The sequence below is a fragment of the Lampetra fluviatilis genome, chromosome 5 (genome assembly GCF_964198595.1).
Source record: "Lampetra fluviatilis chromosome 5, kcLamFluv1.1, whole genome shotgun sequence".
Lineage (NCBI taxonomy): Eukaryota > Metazoa > Chordata > Hyperoartia > Petromyzontiformes > Petromyzontidae > Lampetra > Lampetra fluviatilis.
This window is the reverse complement of record NC_136279.1, coordinates 14,702,907-14,723,150: the sequence shown is the minus strand read 5'-3', so window position 1 is coordinate 14,723,150 and position 20,244 is coordinate 14,702,907. Positions and strand designations below refer to the sequence as shown.

General features: G+C 44.9%; 1 protein-coding gene across 6 annotated transcripts in view; it reads left to right on the top strand.

Moving 5' to 3' along the window:
• Window positions 1–20,244, top strand: part of LOC144932635 (glutamate receptor 4-like) — a 76,656-nt gene that overhangs the window by 34,929 nt on the left and 21,483 nt on the right. For 3 of the 6 annotated variants that reach the window (XM_078856886.1, XM_078856888.1, XM_078856889.1), the window contains exons 7-14: window positions 2,495–2,656; window positions 3,158–3,325; window positions 5,515–5,619; window positions 7,156–7,263; window positions 12,854–13,060; window positions 14,217–14,608; window positions 16,257–16,455; window positions 16,708–16,955. In XM_078856886.1, the coding sequence (XP_078713012.1) occupies window positions 2,495–2,656; window positions 3,158–3,325; window positions 5,515–5,619; window positions 7,156–7,263; window positions 12,854–13,060; window positions 14,217–14,608; window positions 16,257–16,455; window positions 16,708–16,955 (1,589 nt within the window). Of the gene's footprint in view, window positions 1–2,494; window positions 2,657–3,157; window positions 3,326–5,514; window positions 5,620–7,155; window positions 7,264–12,853; window positions 13,061–14,216; window positions 14,609–16,256; window positions 16,456–16,707; window positions 16,956–20,091; window positions 20,207–20,244 lie in introns of those variants that run through there. The other 3 variants (XM_078856887.1, XM_078856891.1, XM_078856892.1) reach the window with 3 other exon arrangements.

Genomic DNA, 20,244 nt, shown 5'->3' with positions numbered 1-20,244 from the left:
TATCTGGCCAAACAGAAGCTGCTTGGGCATGCAGTAGCTCGTCATGCAGGCTACATGACCCAACCAATACAGCCTTGCTCGCCAGAGGAACTTACTGATAGGAATGTGTCTAGATCTTTTAAGGATTTGTGAGCGCACACAATCCAGCCTGGTTAAACCCAGGATGGATCGTAGGCAGGCCAGTCTGAATGTTTCTAACTGGCGCAGATGTTCCATTAGAGGGGTCCACGTTTCGCAAATGTAAAGAAGGGAGGGCATGACTCTGGCCGAGAAAACCTGAATCGTTTTGTTGAGCGACAGACCAGATAGCTTTCATACAGTGTTATGCAGCCGATGAAAGGATATTGCCGCCTGAATGATTCAGTCAGACCTCTGCTGTCAATCCGGAGCTGGTCATAAGCACACTGGCTATACAAAAACATACAATAATCCCCCATATAGCTTTAACAGATTGTTGGGTCAAGTGCTGTTAGTGAGCACCTATGTAGGCTGACACGGTACATGAGGGGGTGGATGGCCAGCACCACGCCCGACTGCCTTTGTTTCCCCACTGGAAATGGTTTATCCAATGCACCAGGTACTCATTTGAGGCTGAGTCGATCTAGGAGAGGAGTTCCTAAGACCGGTTCAGATAATTGTAACTGGTGTTAGCCTTGAGCGGGAATCGAACTTGGTTCGCCGGGTTCGTAGCGCTGCGCACTAATCACGACACTCCTGTAAACAAATACAAAATCCACCATATAGCCTACAGACTGTAGAGCCAAGTACTTTTAGTGAACACCTATGAGGCCATCCTGGCATTAGGGGAATAGTGTAGCTCGCAACATACTTGACTGCCGTTGTTTCCCTAGTACTGATGGTTACACATCACACCAGGTGCAGGCGTCCCTCGCATATCGAGCAACATGCATTCCTGAAAAACAGCGCGCAAATCAAATCGCACTGTATGAAGCCTATTTTCCCTTAGACATTGTATATTTTAATAGGGGAAGGGGGGTGTTACCGAATAAGAATTAAATGTCATCTCATTTCATTATTTTAGCCCTGGAATTACAAAATACATATCAATGACATACTTAATATTGGTGACATTACAAAAAATGATTTAAGAGTTTAATAACAAATAACAATATTGAAAAATTATGACTTGCCAAGATGACTTAATAAGGAGTAATTTAATGTGTTCTTGAACGCTTCCGTGGGCTGCTTGCAGCAGCATGCAAACAAAGGCATATCTAAGATCGCGACACCCAGCCCGTGACACTGGGCACTGCCGTGGCGTGGTGACGCCATCGGATTGAGATTTTAGTTGGTTAACCTGCAAAATGTATATTTTTTTTACTTACTGTTTATCATAGACGTTTTGGTCTTTAGAAAATCGTTTTTTTTTAGTGCGTAACGGTGAAACGTGTCGCCAAAGTGTGAAGTATTTGGGGGCACGTTACGAGAGGGACTTATATTTGGCGGAATGAACGTTGGATAGAGAAAGGACTGGTTCACTTGTTCGTCAATGACTTTATCCATGACCACAAACATAGCACCGCGTACAGCCAACTTTGTCTCCCTAGTGGCGATGTTTAACACATTGTGTCAGGTACAGGCAGACCTCGGTCAGTGACCCCCCCACAGAAAGTTGATTCGTTTTCGTGCTCTTTGTCCTGGGGAAATTTAATCCTAAACAAAAATGAAGAAAATCAAATAATCTACAAAGTTCTCGCATGAGTGAAAGACCACACAGCAAGCGTTTGCCGGGGAAACGTACCCGCCCCCATCATTCGCTCAGCCAATGAGAGTGGCGTACGCCGAGCCAACCAGACCCCACCCACCGTGATTCCATTATCACGATTCGTGGTCTCGATTACATTAAAAAGAAATCGATTTGTCTGGCCAGGTGAGAACTGACGAGACCCCGGGAGAGAGTCTCGGGCTCCACGTAAAAGAAACCTCACAACAGAAATTTAGACTGAGGGCATCACTCAAATGTGGAGTTCCTGGAGCTCTTCTCTGAGTGACCTGGATTAGAGCAGCAGCTCCAAGCTCGTCTCCGACCGCTGCCTTGTAGGAGTACAGTCCATAATAATTACTGATGTTATAATCATTGATTATTTTTACTTCTGAAATAATGTCTACCACTTGTATTATTAGCGCTGTTACCGAGATCCCGATGAAGCACTCATATATTGCTCATAGGAAAGAAATCACGCTGTCGGGAATGCATCCCCATCTAAATAATAGTATAATGACCCCCATTAGCACCAATTCGATTCACGGTCACTTCTCCAGGAACGCATATTGAGCGCTAAGCGAGGTCTGCCTGTACTAATTTGAGGCTGAGTCGACCTAGGGGAGGACCAGGACTGGTTCAGATAATTGTCAGAGGTGTTGGCCATTAGCAGCAAAGGCGCTATTATCTACACTGCTGTTTCCCCGTACACAAACGCGCGCACACGTGCATACCTGTACTTACGCATGTTGTTTCATCCTCATGGCGTAGGGCTTCCTGGACGTGGACCTGGACGTGTTCCGCTATGGAGGGGCCAACGTGTCAGGGTTCCAGATGGTGGACCGTATGGCGCCGCAAGTCATTGCATTTCTGGACAAGTGGCACAAGCAGAGCCCACACGTGTACCCGGGCTCCGACAGTCTCCATTTCAAGGTGGCCATGTGCGGGTGCTGGATAAACATCAGCACTGAGGGGACGTGGGGCTGGGTGGGTGTGGTGCTGGCCACACCACTCTCTCGTGCACCACGCAAACCTTCAAAGGTGCTCTCTAACAGCACAATTGCCCCAACAGGTTGATAAAGGCTACACAGTGGGATCTTTTCTTTTTTTATACCACAACATATATATGCTTAGGTGTGCATAACATGTTTCATACATGCAGGTGTATATGCTTGTGTACCTATATACTGTAGGTAGGTTGACTCAGCCTTAAGTCAGTACCTGGTACGGTATGTAAATATCAGCACTGGGTAGACAAATACGGCCGGGCTTGGCCATCCACCCCCTCATGTGCCATCTCGGCCTTCCTAGGTGTTTGCCAACAGTCTGTTCAAGTCTACCTTTGTCTTTGTACGTGTACATACACGTGTCCTCAGTGTTGTGGGAGTGTAATAAACAGCCTGCACGTGCTCTTACATGTACACACGTGTGCAGTCCACGTCGGCGCTGGCGTACGACGGCGTGTTCGTCATCTCGCAGGCGTTCCGAGCACTCTACAAGCAGCGCTTCGATCTCCACCGTGAGGGCAACACCGGCGACTGCCTCGCCAACCCTGCCGTGCCTTGGGGGAAGGGCGTCGACATCCAGCGCGCGCTCAAGAATGTGCGTGCGCACACACACAACGCAAGGACACGTGCACGCAGCAAGGAAGGCGGATTCCCTGTAGCCTCAGTGTGGGGCAAGTGGTCGGAGCGAGGACCTGGCTCCTATGTGTGTTTTGTGTGGAGGCAGTAGTGCAGTGATTAGCGCACTGCACTACAAACCCGGCGACTGGCATTCGATTCCCGTTCGCAACTAATAACAGTGGCGAATATCTCAAATGAGGCACTGGTGTAATGTGTAAACATGACCACCAGGGAAACAAAGGTGGTCGAGCATGGTGTTGGTCACCAACCCCCCTCTATCGTACAGGAATTTGTAGGTGTTTTCTAATGGCACTTGCCCCAAAAGTCTGTTAAGGCTATGTGGCGTTTCCGTCTCTTGCCGACTTTCCCAGGCTCACCTTCATCGGCGTTACTATTATATGTTTGGTCAGCCAGGTCACTCCCATGTATATTGTGGATCGAGTCTAGCGAGAGCAAGAGATCATTCACCTGAGGCGATTCAATCGGGTTGGTCCGTCATTAATTTTTAGGACAAGCCACCCTGCCAGTTCACACACAGTAGCGCATCTCGAGAACACCACCGTGCACTCACAATACGCTCCAGGAGGACTCCCGTATCCTGACACGACACTCACAAACCCTTAAGGCACTTTAAGCCTTCGATGGAATTTACCATTCGCTTTGGGATGGATTCACAAGCAACCCGTCGTCCCCTAGTTGAAGCTCAACCCAGCGCATCGCGAACCACCACCGGCCTGACACCATCGCCAGAACAGAGGAAGTGAACCAGGTGCCTGCTGGCTCTTTCCCACCATAGGGTGGCGCTAGCGGCAGCTTCCTTGTGCTCCTCTCCCCTTTTGCTGAACGTCCTTGCCCGTCTTGGCTCCCCACCGGGCATCCAAGCTTGAAGTTTGCCTGTTTCCTTGGACCGTTACTCTCGGCACTGCTGGCTGGAGCTTAAGAGTAGAGATGCTTGTGGCTGGGGTCTTCCTGCATTGACTCAGCACCTCTGTTGTGTGGCGGGGTGGTCCCTATTTATAGGAAGCTGGGCTCGCTCAATTGTGATTGACACCTTGATGGAATCGTGTATTCCACCTGTTCCAAACACAATAGCCTAGCTTGCTGCACATGTTGATCGTTTTCAATGATTTCGTGCACGTGGCTCCATCTCTCCTCCCTGCCTCCCAGAACCTGCTTTTCCACAACCCCCTTCCCCTGTACAGGTGTACCAAGGGACATGCTATAAGTAGGATATTTGCCTTTGGGTCTAGTTAAGTAATGTTTAAGTCAAGTTTATTTTTGTTTAACCAGGTGAGACCTTTAAGGGACCCATACGAGTCTCGTTTACGAAGGGACATGGGTCACTGAAATTGCAAATGCAATGAAGAAATATTATTCACAACAAAAACAATTGTTTCACATGAGCAGTTGAAAGTATTGCACAATCACAAATCAATTATAACTAATAATTTCCCTGTAGGGGCATAAGTTGGCTCAGGCATTTACGGCCTTCGGCCAGGAAAGTCACAAAAAAAGTTGCACACGAACGACGCATTCACGCAAGCACCCGATGCTCCGTTTTGAAGTTTAAAAATTAAACATCTTTGAACTGTATTGTGTTTTGAATTAGATCATTTTATTTCTTCATTAAAAGCTTATATTATTTTAGATCTGGAAGACTTCATTGAAAAGGGCATTTCGTGTGAATTGTCTCTCGTCGTTAAGTAGATGGCCTTGCTGGGGGTTCGGTTCGATGCGGACTTTCATCTGTTTGGGATTGCGGGATCGAGATAAGGCGACATAGAGCTGGCCGTGCGAGAAGACCACCATCTGCAGATCGATTCCAACGTAATCGAACGTCTGTCCCTGCTCTTCCGTCGTTCATGCAGGGGGCGCGTAGGTTTGCAGCGCCCCCTGTATGAAAACGACAAAAAGTGCAGCATTCGTCACGGATAGATACAGTTGTGCGCTTATTTAAGAGTACTAGTCATAGTTTTTAAGTGGTGGAACCTCTTCCTTACTGAGGGTACGTAAACATCAGCACTAGGAAATCCCAGGTGGCTGGGCATAGTGTTGGCCGCATCGACCGTTTTTCCACGGTGCACAAACATCACAATGCTCTCATGGTCTGTCTGGCTCCTACAACGGTTGTGTTACATGTGTGCATGTGCCCTCATGTCAGTGCAGGTTCATATCAATGGCCTCACGAACAATATCCAGTTTAATGAGCTGGGTCAGAGGTCGAACTACACTCTTGGAGTCATGGAGCTGAGGCCCACCGGACCCACAAAGGTATGGCCACTCAGGGCTGCCTCTCTCCAGTGACTCACGATGGCAATGTTGGGACACTTAGCCATCAACTCCAATGATCTTGGTTCATACGCGGAGGTTAGGCGTCTCACTAACTTGTTCTTGATCATTGTGGTTGCTTGTGATTAATTGCCTACTTGTCTGCATGCACGAAAATGAATTAATGCTTCCCACAAAATCGAATGCACATATATGCATATAGAAACTTATGCACCAAATTTCTATTCTTGAATACATTCTCTCATCTCACTATCTCCATCTCATGTCTATATCTCTTCTGTCATCTCACAAGGAGTTCACCAATTAAACGTGGGGCCATAAATATATATATTGCTTGTGAGGAGTGGTAGACAGTGATTAATATGCTCCACTAAAAAAAACAGCAGTCCAGAGTTTGATACCTGGCCACAACTAACATTAATCGCACTTGTGAGATTGTGTCTAATCATGTGCATCTTTGGGCATTTGCTTACATTTCTGCATATTTGTGTTGAAAGCATGTGTCTATACGTGCGTGACAAGTGGTAATGTAGTGGCTAGCACACCATGTCACAAAGCCGGTGACCCGAGTTCAATTCTCGTTGAAGTGGAAGATGACAGTTAAGGGATAAATCATGACGCATGCTATCAATGCGGCAACTGAACATCGGTCATCGATCATCCAATCTCCAGAGCAACAACACAAGCCATGTCAATGGCCCTCTTCAGGGCCAAACAATATGCAAGAAATGCCCTGGGAGAAGAATCATCCAACTTAACATTGAGGGATTCTCCCAGGTAAAGTGCAAGTATCTCTCAAACATAATGAAAACCCATAACATTGATGTCCTGACGCTTTAAAATACCAACGTCTTGGACTTCAATAATGTCCCTCGTCATCGCTTGAAGTCACCCAAGCCCTTTTGGACCCATGTGCTTAACCTTTAACAATGCGAGTTCAACCCCGATGAAGTTCGGAAAACGACAGAAAATTCAACAGAACTCACAAACAAGCACCTTGTGAAAGACCCAAAGTATAAGATCCTTGGTTTAGATCTTCTGCATACATGGAACATTTAGAATTCTCCAGTGTGTGACAGTGGTCATCCAGAACAGACCATACGACAAATAACGATGCAATGCCTGAACCACAAATATAAAGGACACATTACAGCGATACACTCAGCTGCTCCTGATGTGGTTGTCTGGCTTGACCACTTGAACGGCTGATGTATCTATTTCAGCCATTTGAAAGAAGAATAATTCTCGTTCACGACCAATAACTGGAACATATTTAAACTGGTGCTGGGCCTCCCCTAGGTTAACTCATCCGTATATGATTACCTTGTGTGGTGTGTAAAGATCAGCATTTGGGAGACAAAGGTGGCCGGGCATGGTGATGGCAACCCCTCCGTTAGTGTGCCGTGTCAGCCTTCATCAGTGCTCGCTGTAACAGCACTTGCCACAAAAGGCTCCACGGGAAACTCTTGTTTCTTTTTACATCTGTGCATTTTAATCTGTGTATGTGTGTGCACTCAGGTGGGATACTGGTCAGACACCAAGCACCTGGTGATGACAGGACTCGGGGAGGATGGAATAAATAGTTCTCTACATCAAAACAAAACGGTCATCGTAACTACGATCTTGGTATGAACCCGGCCCCCCAGCAGCAAGGCTGCTTCCCTACCCTATCTGTTCACCTCACTGCATGCCTCAAATCCTTGCCCTGAAACCATCGTCAGACTAAACCTACTTGTCTATGACCAGTTTTAAAGGGGTGGCACAACTAAAAAAAATAGTGTCCACCTCTTAGGCATTAGGAATGTGAATACGAATCTACTCACTGCTTCTCTAAGGCTTCTTGCAATGAATATTTAGGACAACATTAATTAAAAATAGCATGCATTTATCATTTTATTTTGGTAAAACGATTTTAAAATATACAGCAATCCCTTGCCAACCACGGGGGTTAGGTTCATGGAAAAGTCCGTGGTAGGCAGAACCGCGGTTGGTAAAGTACAGGGCCTATGTGAAATAGGGAGTTATAGGAACCACGTCCATGGTCAGACTCGTCATAGGATAACTAAGTTCCTTGTTTCTTCACTAAACACGAATAAAACACAGTACATTACACAATAATATAATAAACCATAAATAAACATTGCATTAACTTTACATACATTGAGGGTAGAAGTCTATTATTATGACTGATGACGACAATGACATGATGGGGGAAGGGCTGGTTGGAAAGAGGAGGACTAATCACAACATCACTTTTTTATGGTTCTAATGGTAGACTCATTAACCCCAAAGACTCGCCCCACAGACACAACACTCTCACCACGTACAAGCCTATCTAATACTCTACTTTGCAAACCCATCACTTTTATTTCACTTTGAGGGACAGCTGATAAGCTACACAGCGCAACTGGTGGCGCGGTGGCACGCAGGAGAATCGCTGCCCTGCAAATTTTGTAAATGCGTTTTGCGGACCCGTGCCTACAACGTGGATACTCAAAATTTCCAGGTCGCTTTTGGCAAATTGGTATGCAGATAATAAACAGTGTGTACATGAATTTTGCGGTTGGCGAGGGATTGCTGTACTTTGCATGGGTTAAAATGTCATTTATAGCTCCACAATGATTGGTGAGTTTTACCGGTGATGGAAAAATCAGGGCGTTGGGGTAAGTTTACTCAAATAGAGACGACTGTTTATTTCACAGTATCTGGTTCGATGATTAGTGATGGTAATGCTGTTGTATAATACGCACTAGACAGACAGTAATTCTGGGCTCTCATCAATGCTGCCATGCATAATCCAAAGATAAAACATGATTCGTTTTTTTTCTAATGAGTATGATTAGTTTTGTATGCATTTTAAAACATATTCCACCATGTAGCATGTGTAATATGCATTGTGCTTTCACTCATCATTTAAAAAATGTTTCGATATTTTAAAATAATTTTGAGCCACCTTGAGCCCAATTTGGCCAAATTATGAGTTATATCCCAAAAATATTTCACGGGTTTGGTCTGAAATTGGTCCATGACCAGCGGCATCAGACCCACATTTTAAAGTTCGTAAAATGCATATTATTTAACATTGTACACTTAAAGTACTATTTTACAGAGGCGGCTGCTCCTAGCTGAAACAAATCAAGCTAGCCCTTCGTACATAAGCGTGATTGCTCAAGATGGCTGTTAAAGTGATAGATTTGAATTCAAGTTGAGGTGTAGGGAATTTCAATCGAGCCCAATTTCTGCCTCATTGCCTTGGTAAAGTTCTACAATGCAAGGGCATTGGGTTATTCGTTGTGCTTTCAGGGTCCCTGACCCTCTTCTCAAGATCGTTAAGGCTTTTCATCATGGTGGGCAGGTCCCACTAAAGCTGTGTGGTTGGGAGATATAGCCAATTCCTGTTTAATTTGGGTGTGTGACATGGATGTCCTCTGGCCACGACATTATTTATCACTACACACATTCACATGTTTGCATTTTTATATAACCTTGCGATGCAAGGTTTGGGTCGGTGGATCAGAAAGTGATGGGGGTCGTGAATCCCCTGGAAGCAAGTAAGAATAACGATAATGACATGGTTGGATTCTTGGCTGTGATGCATTGTCTTCACGGTGCAGTGCAGATGTGAGGTTTCTGGCAGCTTCTATGTGCACCAGCTCGTGAGAGATTGCTCCCTGAGGACATGTTTGTTGGTTTTCTTTAGACGTGTAGGTTACAGCCCATGCAGAGTTTTTAATTTTACTTCAAAAGGAAATTGCAGAGTATCCCTAGTAGAACCTTGGCATTGGAAACCGAGTCTTGAGACTCAGTAAAGCTTTTTCTGGGTACAGATTTTAATTATGGTGGTTATTATTGTAGATGTGGAACAAATCTCTGCAATGGCTTAGAGTTGCTCTTGATGTGACAGATGGATGTGATGTTGAAGTGATGTTTGAGATGTTGATGAATCTGCCCCTCACTTCTCTCTCCCTGTGCGCGCATGTATCTCTATCTCCCTTCTCACCGTATCTCTCTATATATTCTGTCTCTACTTTTCTTTCGTCTCCTTTTCTTGCGTTCAATATTTGCATCCATTGGTAAATTCCTTCGCCCTCTGCTTCTCTGAATGTCCCTCCATCTTGCTATGTCTATCTGGTTCAGCTCTGTACACAATTATATCACTGTATCCTCTAATCTACAAATATCCCTCTCTCTTGCACTGTCTCCCCTGCACTCCCCCTCCCCTTCTCTCCCTCATTCTATCTTCAGCTCTTCCATTATGTCCCTGTCCTTCTGTAAATGTCCCTTACTGACACTCTCTCTTCTGTTCTCTACTTAAATGCGTCTCCCCCTTTCTGCATTCGTTGCTCTCATCCATTCTTATCCTCCCTCTCTTCTGTTTCTCTGTCACTCACTTTCTCTACAATCCTTGCTCATTGATCTCTCTCTCTCTCTAGTCTCTCTTTTATTTTTACTTTTTACGATCAGTGGAAACAAGAAGATGCTCGGTGTATTCGGCGCTTTGCTTCGTTCATCATTTCGTATTTTTTTGTTTTAAATAATAACTTTGCTTTATGTAAACCCCCACCTCTTGCTCACTCTCTCGCTTACTCTCTCGCTCACTCTCACTGTTTCTCTCTCTCTTCAGATATCTTCCTGTGTATTCATGATCTCTCTTGCTTCATTTCTCTATTCAGTCTTGCTCTTCTCTCTCCCGTTCCCTCTCACCCCCTCCCTCTCTCTTGCTCTCGCTCCATCTCTACAATGACTCTCTCTCTCCCTCTCACCTATGTCTCTTCCCCCCTCTGTCCCTTTGCTCATTGTCCCCTGACTGCAGACAGCATCACCGATTGTGCAGCCATCCCACAAGCTTTAGTTACGTTTACCACAGCATCTGCCTTTATTTGAGTTTTTTCATCCACGCCTTGTCGTAAGTACACATTCATTTATATTTTATGTTTATTTACGAGTTTATTGTTGTCATTATTATTGTCATGAATGCATCTGCTTTTTAAGTTGCTCACCCTGGTTTACATTGGGGACTTGTGCGCTGTCTGTTGTTGTATGGGACCATGGTCATCACATCAATATTTCATGTCGGACTTTAAGAAAGGCAAAACCCCACAGAGCAAATGCCCTTTTGTGTCATTGTGTAAGAAGGGACTTTCCAATGCTACATACCTGGGGTCGTTCACCATCGTGTGCTTCAAGAATCATCACTAACGTGCACGAGTGAAAGATCAATTTAATTGGGCCACCGTCTTCAACTATGATGCCACTGAAGTTTTCAATCCTGACTCATCGAGGCACATTGCACATTCCTTCGGCAGGATGATAGGACAGAGTTGGGATGTTGGGATCGTCACGCTCTGCCAGGATTTATCGCCTCTCGCTCCGCAAAGTGAGCCTTGTTGCAGACTTATTTTTGGGCCTATATATGATTCACCCGGTCACCAATGATTTGAGAAATTGTCACCGGGGTTGCAGATCGATTCCATAATTTTTATCCTTTTGTGTCATTTTGCCGTCTCCTATTGTTTATCCCGATCATCAGCCTCACGTAAACATTTTTTAGATAACTATCATCTAACTTACTAATGGACAAAAAAATTAATTGTTTGATGCATAATGCATTAATCTTTGTTGATGCAGGCCTACTCACGGTAATATTTTGATATTTGTTTCAAACAATAGTATTCTGCATTTCTCTAAAAGTTAACAGAATAGAATGATAATTATGGTGGTCCAAGTTTTTGTTGTTGGTTTAGATGAACCAAACATAAATTCGTTTATTTTAGTAAATCATTTACATTGATCGGGTTTGTCTGTTACTCAATTTATATAAGAATACACTTGTTCGTGCGAGCTTGCGTGTGTATCTCTGTAACGCACTGGCATGGTGTCAGGTGAGATTGGGCTGATAGGTTCCTGACGTCAGAGATCCTGGGGTGTTGGAAGGAGTATTGACGTCACGCCAGAATGGGGTGAGGTTGTGATGAGTGGGGTGATGATCTTACGCTACTCGGTTGAGGTGGAGGTAACGGAGTAATTCAGTCAAGAAACGTGGGAGTGTTGAGGGGAGGAGAGGAAGTGATGACGTCAAGCGACAATGGGGAGATGACGAGAGGAGTAATGACGTCATGCAAGAGCTGCAGGAAGAAACAGGCTGGGTCTTTGAGAAAATGCAGACATCGTCTGCTTAGAGCAAAGTCCGAGATTCCCAACCAGTAGGGTGCATGATATCTGTCAGGTCAGTGGAGGAGCGAATCACAATTGCTAATTGTTTTATAGCTAATGAATATTAGGAAGTGGAAAGTGGGCATCCCTAACGGGAGCCCCTTTCCAGTGGGAAAGGGGAGGGAGATTAGATCTCTTGTACGAGCAGTTTCCAGAGGGGATTTATATAGGAGCGAGCAAAGATATATAAAAGATTGGGGTAAATTAATGAGAATCATGACACGGAATAGAAAGCTCCATTCTACTGTCAAAGGATTTTTTCGCTGTTAATGGAGAGGGCGAAGCCCGGGTGTTTTGAGTTTTGGGTCCATCTATTTCGGGCAATTGGACGAGTGTTTACCTTTTTATAAACCCCGCTTGGTCGTGGTCGATGATGTCCTGTAGTATGGAGTCTAGTCTGAGGGCCAGGGCTTTGGTGATGTCTCGAAATGAGTTATACTTTAATATGTAAACATTAAGTACAGTTTAATATATTTTAGCAGCTGCATTCAAATATTTAGGAATTGGAGCAGATGATGGGTGAGCTCCCAAATTATAGGCATCCAACATAACTTAAAGAAAACACATTTACACTAAAGCTTATTGGAGACTGGGTTGGAAACGTTAAAACATTTGTTAAAGAAATCAAGGAAATGCTGTTGGGTCAGAAATATAAGTTCGAAAACAAATAAAGTCGTATTTCTAAAGCATCTTCTCTAAACAGTCTGTTTATAAATTACATGTATATTGTTTACATTACATCCAAATGCGTACATAATTATCACACTCGCATTTAAACATGCCAACTCTACGCTTATTCGCGTACACATTCTCAAATGCAAATGACCCCCACATAGCCTTGAACAGCCTGTTGGGGCAAGTGCTATTTGCTTGTACCTAATGAAGACCAGCAGGGCACACGAGGGGGTGGGTGGCTAGCATCACGCTCGGCCGCCTTTTTCTCCCCAGTGCTGATGCTATGTTTACACACCCACCACACAATCACATACACTAATGCACACAGGACGCCCCGTACTTCATGTACCGCAAGAACTACGAGCAGCTGACGGGTAACGATCGCTTCGAGGGATACTGCGCGGACCTGGGAGAGGAGATCGCGCGTCACGTCGGCTTCAACTACCGCTGGAAACTCGTGCCGGATGGCGCCTATGGGTCCCGCGACACGGAAACCAAGATCTGGAATGGCATGGTTGGCGAGCTGGTGTACGGGGTACGCAGATATGTCATCGCTCGACCCCTTCCAGACATGGGGACACACCATTCACAAAAAGAATATTGCTCTTGCCACGACGAGGGAGATCCTCGATCACACGCGATGCTCATTCACAAAGAGAGAATGTGTGAATAAGAGAATGTGTTGTTCATTGTCAATGAACGAAATGTTCGTTTACAATGAGAGAACACTTTATTCATGGATGGCACTCATTCACAAAAGCAGAACGTGTCATTTATAGCGCAAGGATCACTTATGATTATAGCGCCATTTGTTATTTCAAACAATAGTGACACACATTCACGGCACAGGATAATGCACAGCATGCAGAAAACAGTAGATTTAAGTGTGTCCACAGCAGTATGGGTTTGTGATGCATTGTGGGGTTGTTCCCATAAGACTGTCCCCTAAATGTTTTATCTAGGTGTGTATTGTTGAACATGTGTTGTGTGCAATAGATAAATCTAACCTTATGACTTCCCCTTTACGTCATTGATCATTCAACCACTGATTACATTGTCATGTCCACACATTTGGCCATGCCTTCCTGCTCGTTTGCTCACTGTGTCTACCCCACTCTAATTTAATCATTGATCGCCTCCAAACCCATCATGTCACCGAACTCATAAACCACCCCATGCACATCTTCATAAAAACATCCCATTATCGAACCTATATATCACCACTCTGTTACCCGGCCATCTCACGACAATTGCAGCACTCATCTCCTTCACCACTTCTTTAATCCCTCACCTCATGAACCTCACGATCATCTCACTACCCCACTTTCTCATTCCATCACGTAAACATCTATCACGATTCACCTGCTACTCTGTCAACATCACTCCATCATCGTTCACCTGACCACTCTATCTACCAATCACCTTTGTAACCTATCACTAAATCCATTATCCTACCACCTTGCCACACCATCTCACCATCCCATTCATCTCATATTAACCTCAACCCTTCACTTTTACACCTCATTGCCATTTATATCACCACTCTACCCCAACACTCTGCCACTCATCATGCCTATTACCTCATCATCCCACAACCTCACAAACCATCTCATCATCCATCATTATGATCACCTTCACATCTCACCATCCACACCATCAAACCACATCACCGCCGCCACACACTCCGACAGAAGGCAGACATCGCCATTGCCCCGCTGACCATCTCGCTGGTGCGCGAGGAGGTCATCGACTTCTCCAAGCCGTTCATGAGCCTGGGGATCTCCATCATGATCAAGAAGCCGCAGAAGTCTAAGCCTGGGGTGTTTTCGTTCCTCGACCCACTCGCCTACGAGATCTGGATGTGCATCGTGTTCGCCTACATCGGCGTGAGCGTTGTGCTCTTCCTCGTCAGTCGTTTCAGCCCCTACGAGTGGCAGAAGGCAGCCGCGGGGCCCGGGGAGCTCCCACCTCCTCCGCCACTTGGGCCCGAAGGTCCCCCCGAGCCTAACGACTTCAGCATCCTCAACAGCTTGTGGTTCTCCCTGGGGGCCTTCATGCAGCAGGGCTGTGACATTTCGCCCCGGTGAGATGACTGAGTGCATGTGTCTGCGTAGTGGTTAGAAGCAGTGGTGTGATGGTTAGCGCATTGCGCTATTACCCAGTGACCTGAATCCTAATCCTGCTCATGACTACCAGTGACGAATATCGGAAACCGTTCTGGGCCTCTCCTAGGTCGACTTGGCCTGAAATGAGTACCTGGTGCAGTGTTTACATATTGCCACAAGGGAGACAAAGGTGGCAAGGTGTGGTGTTGGCCATTGATGCCTTGTGTGCCATACTGGCCTTTATAAGTTTAAGTTGATTTAATTTGCTCGTTAACAGAACTTGCTTCAACAGCCTTTGTAAAGTCTTTACAGGTGATCTTTGGCTTTGTGTGCAGATGAGTATTTTTAAGTTGGGGGAATTCCTCAGCTGAAATAGCAGCATGGTAACCAAGGCAGGCCTGACCCAGTGACAGTTGCAGAGCCTCAGGTTAGAGAAAGTGGCTGGCTCATGCGTCAGCTGCTGAGGAGGTTTAAGTAACGATCTGGATGGAGCCTGAGCACTGAGGAACGTGTAGGCCAGGAATGACCGCCCCAAGGAACTGTTGAAGAAAGTGCGGTCATTGTGTGCAGGCTGCAGTACATGTGATCACAGGAGAGGTCCCACGGGTTTCGAAGGGGTCAGCCACTAGGTGTCCAGAAGTTCCTAAAACTCTTAGATGTGACAAAAAACGCCCAAAACTTTTTTTTGGCGGAATTCGGAGTATTTGTTGTGTCTATGTTTTCACCCTCTTCAGCAAGGTAATGTAAATACTGATTATCATGATGGAACGTGCACATTGGCACATGTACACCAGTAGGCTTAGTGCCGAGTCATTAGCCAGTAGTTGTGTAGTTTTAACACAGTTATTGTGCAGTCGCTACCCTCTGATCTATGACAAAGTTTGTGCATCCTGACTGTGATTTCAATAATTGACCACCAGGTTCCATTCGCGAATAAGACGCCTCCAGCTTTGAACGTGTTGGCTGCTGCTTGCCCTGTCCGGTGGTCCCCATTTTATATGACGGGAGACGTTGCAGTAACAACTATGAAGAATACCCCCCTCGTCATTTTGGGATTATTCAAACCAAGTCATAATTTATTTTTACGTGAGATTATCAAAAATTTAAATGCATTTTAACAACCCAAATAACAGTAATGTATTACTCTCATAATATATTACTTATAACACGCACAGTATTTCCTCTTTAACATAGCGGACGATTTGGAGGCACGAGTAACCACAGACAAGTGGGAAGGCAGCCACTGCGGTGAGATAGTGCCAATTCCCCAAGCTCTGGAATCCTCAATATTAAGGTGTTTTCGGCCAATCAATGAGTTGTTTCCATGTGGGAGGAAACTTGTGCACCCAGAGTAAAAAAAAAACTCGTGCGTGAGGGGGGGGGGGCAAATGCACTATCCTATACAGACAGAACATATTTCCACTGCTGCCTTCTGGCGAGCCAGGGTATAGCACCTCGACGCCCACGGGAAAGTGAGTTTGACAACATTTGTGCAATCCACCAACCCTCACCTCCACAGTGCTGAATTACAGGTGTGTGCCACCACCGCCCGAATGTGTCCATGTTTCTGCATCTAGGTGTTGTAGAGCCACGTGTGTATAGATGTTTGTCCACGTGTGCGTGCAGGTCCCTGTCTGGCCGCATCGTGGGTGGCGTCTGGTGGTTCTTCACACTCATCATCATCTCGTCGTACACGGCCAACCTGGCTGCCTTCCTGACTGTTGAGCGCATGGTGTCGCCCATCGAGAGCGCCGATGACCTGGCCAAGCAGTCGGAGATCTCGTACGGAACCCTCGACTCTGGCTCCACTAAGGAGTTCTTCGGGGTGAGATTGGAGACCAAGAGTCGTGCTAAGATGTCATCTGCTGTGGGACAATTTTTTGACACACAAGGTGAAACGTGCGCTGCTCGCTGTCACAGTTCTGCGTGGAAATATCTTCGTCTCTGTAATGGGACAATGATGGTGCAGTTGGACTCTAATTAGAGATTAAAATAAAACATGCAAACAAATAAAAAAAGAGATCCACCACCTTTCTTCTCATTCCCCTCCCACTCTACCTACGCTCCCTCTCACCAGCGCTCCAAGATTTCTGTGTACGAGACAATGTGGCACTACATGCGCGCTGCGGAGCCGTCCGTTTTTGTGAAGAAGACCGGGGAGGGGGTGGCGCGTGTGCGCAGATCTAAGGGCAAGTACGCGTACCTGCTCGAGTCCACGACCAATGAGTACATCGAGCAGCGCAAGCCGTGCGACACCATGAAGGTTGGCGGCAACCTCGACTCCAAGGGCTATGGAATCGGCACCCCGAAGCGATCGTTCCTCCGGTGAGACCTGCACTCCTGTGTCCTACAATAACCCCCCCCCAACTCCCATTGGATTGTTTAGCAATTGTATTGTTTAAGGGTTTTGGATTTTAACGTAAACAGCAGAGCAGACAAATCATTAACTATGCTTCAGTTAATCTTGCTTTAATTAACAGCACACATGTACTTGCGTTTCTGTGAAACCATTGTCTCCTTCAGCAGCCAGCTCTGTCTCCCTGAATGAACTTGGCCCATTCCTCACCCTCTTCATAATTTAGCAGATCAATCCTTCCCTACACTATGTGTTTGGCCCACCTCCCCCCCACCCTCCCAGTGTCACCATTTGAACCAATTTATTTCCCACAGTCAGTTTAATTTACTTGCACACTTGGTGCAATTAACAAAGAGTCTATATTATCCTCATAGTTCTGTCAGTGAAATAAGGGGATGAATAAACTTCCTTGAAGAACTTCACAGGTGGCAGGGATTCACGTTGTTGTGTCAGAGAATGGCCTCGGAAGGTGACATATCCACACTGCTTAAATACATGGCACTTCAATCGCGTACTGTCACCCAACATTAGATAGAAGTCCACGGCAGGTCAAGAGTGGTTTACTGAATGTCAGTCATCGGATAGTGTGTTCATTTACAATTCCACAATGCTGGCAAAGATGAAGTGTAGCTTAAAAGAAAGTGTATGCAATGGACCTTTGTGCAGTTCTTGATTACAAAAGAAAATATCAGTTTGAAGAAACATCAATCCTGTAGAGTTACCACGATACTATGGGAACCTCATTTGCCAGTAAAAATATGATAATTGTTTTTTTACCCTTCTATCTGGCAACAAAACTGACACCTTTTTACAAGGAGTCATGTTTGCATAGACCCGCAATACCTGCAGTCATAATACAAACAAAAGAACATAACTCTGATAATGTGCACTGTCAGGTATTGCGGTCTATGCAAACATGACTCCTTGTAAAAAGGTGCCAGTTTTGTTGCCAGATAGAAGGGTAAAAAACCAATTATCAGTTACCACGATACTAAGATACATCATACAATATGCAATCCACGATAATGATATCCATGTGGCTAACTGCTGTCATGTTGTAATTATCGTAGCTCATGCAATGTTTATTTCATTTTGTACAATTTTTTATTCAATTACAATGATCAAAGTTCAAAGGAGTAATTCAAGCTAAATAAATAGCATTTGACTATTAAATTAGCGTTTCGTAAAAAAAAAAGTTGGAGTAATTAATGGTGTATTGATTATATGACTGCATCATTTTCTGATAGCATGTATGTTATAAACATATAAAGTTGCAAATTATTAAAAGGTTTGTGCCAGCTTATGTTCAGTGAACTGAAGTTGAATAACTTTGAGGTAAACAAACACAATACACGGAAAATATAAAACAAAATTACAAAAGAGGCAAAACGGATAACATTGTGGAATGTAATATTGTAACGTATCATTAAACATCGTGGCAATCTCACTCTCCAGTGTTACATACAAGACCGAGTGAAGAGAGCGTAAGTAGTTCTCATGGGAGTATTCTCTAATGCGATGGTGCAATGCTGATTGTAGGAGTTTATCTTGGCCGAGTCACATTGGTATGACTCCAACAGCACGGTTAGGTTAAAATTAAACGTTTGTATATTGCATTTGTTTTAAATACTTGGTTGATCTACTTAAAAAACATTGCCCCCAACTGGAAAATATTCCCCAAGTCACACTTACAAATTATATTTATCCTGGTCTCTTGAGTGCGTGATTCAACAGGTTAAAAAAATTTACTTGGAGAACTTGATCTGTAACCATTTTTTTTAGCATCCGGTTACAGCTCATGGAGCAGCTCCGTCAGGAGAGAATCAGGCCAATCCTCGATCCTGTGATCCTAAAGCAGCAAGCAGGGATTTACAAACGGCCATAACTGCTGTGACCAGGTGTTGACGCTGACAAGCTACGTAAAAGCAGGATTCCAACATAAACAATTAAAACAGCTGCAGAATTCATTGAAATTATCACATATTTTGATACTGTATGGCGGAAAGAAAAGGTATTAAATGATAAATGGTTAAAGCATGAACCCATCTCCTATTCGCTGGCCAAATGAGTCTTTAAAACAAGGAATGGCAATGGACTACAGGCATATCTCTTATAGTGCTCAGGATACATTCTTGGTAAACGAAGTGCTATAAGAAACAGCATTATTATCATCACGATCCATGGGCAAATAGCCCATAGGTGTCCATTGCAAATGTCATCATTTGATTCCACTTTCCGCTGTCTTGTGCCAATATGCTCAAGTAGTGCGCATCTTTCTGGCACCAACCTCTTATGTCGTCAAGTTATTCTCTGTTAGGTCTTCCTCTCTTTCCGGTTCCTTCAATTTTTCCGAACAACACACTTTTCATTTTCCTGTTGTTGCCCATCCTACAGATGTGTCCAAATAGTGCCTGTTTCCTTTTCATCACTTGCTGCATCAGGTGTCCTGTTCTATGTACAACCTTCGATTAGCACGGTTGGCTATGTACAGTAGGAAAGAAGTTCTACAGACATACATTTGACGAAATAATGTTTTCAATTAGTGGATGTTGCTGGTCATGAAATGTATCTGAAACACGTGGACTGACAAACAACATGGAGAACAAGGTGTCTGTTCAAAAAAGTAAGTGGGCTTGGGCAGCACGCATCACTGATCACTGAAAGGGATGATGACTGATGGTCGTACAGGACATGTTAATTATATTACTTACTGGCAGTGACGATTATATTTACGGTCATTTCAACAAAAGTAAGTTTTCGTAGCCAATCATAATTCAAGTGTGGTTTTCAGGGTTGGATTGCACGGTAAGAATGTATTCACGAAAGCTTTCATCATTCACTGCAGGAATTTACCACGAGCTGAATTAGATGCCCATAATAGTGCGTGGTTCAACAGGCCACAGCCCAACCTGGAAAACCACATTTGGATTTGCAATCATGTTAATGTAGCCAATGAAATGTGGTGATGAAGACGATGTGTATGACAATTACCGTGTTCAGTCTGATGATTGATGATGCTCATGATGATGGCCACATCGTTCGGCCATGAGTAATGATGATGGTGATGATGATTATTATTGTCTCCCTGCCGCGCGGTGGCTCAAGGAGTGCCGTGAACCTGGCTGTGCTAAAGCTCAACGAGCAGGGCCTCCTGGACAAACTAAAGAACAAGTGGTGGTTTGATAAGGGCGAGTGCGGGAGCGGGGGCGGGGACTCAAAGGTGCGGCCTCGCCCGGCCATCGCTTCCTCGCCCCGGCC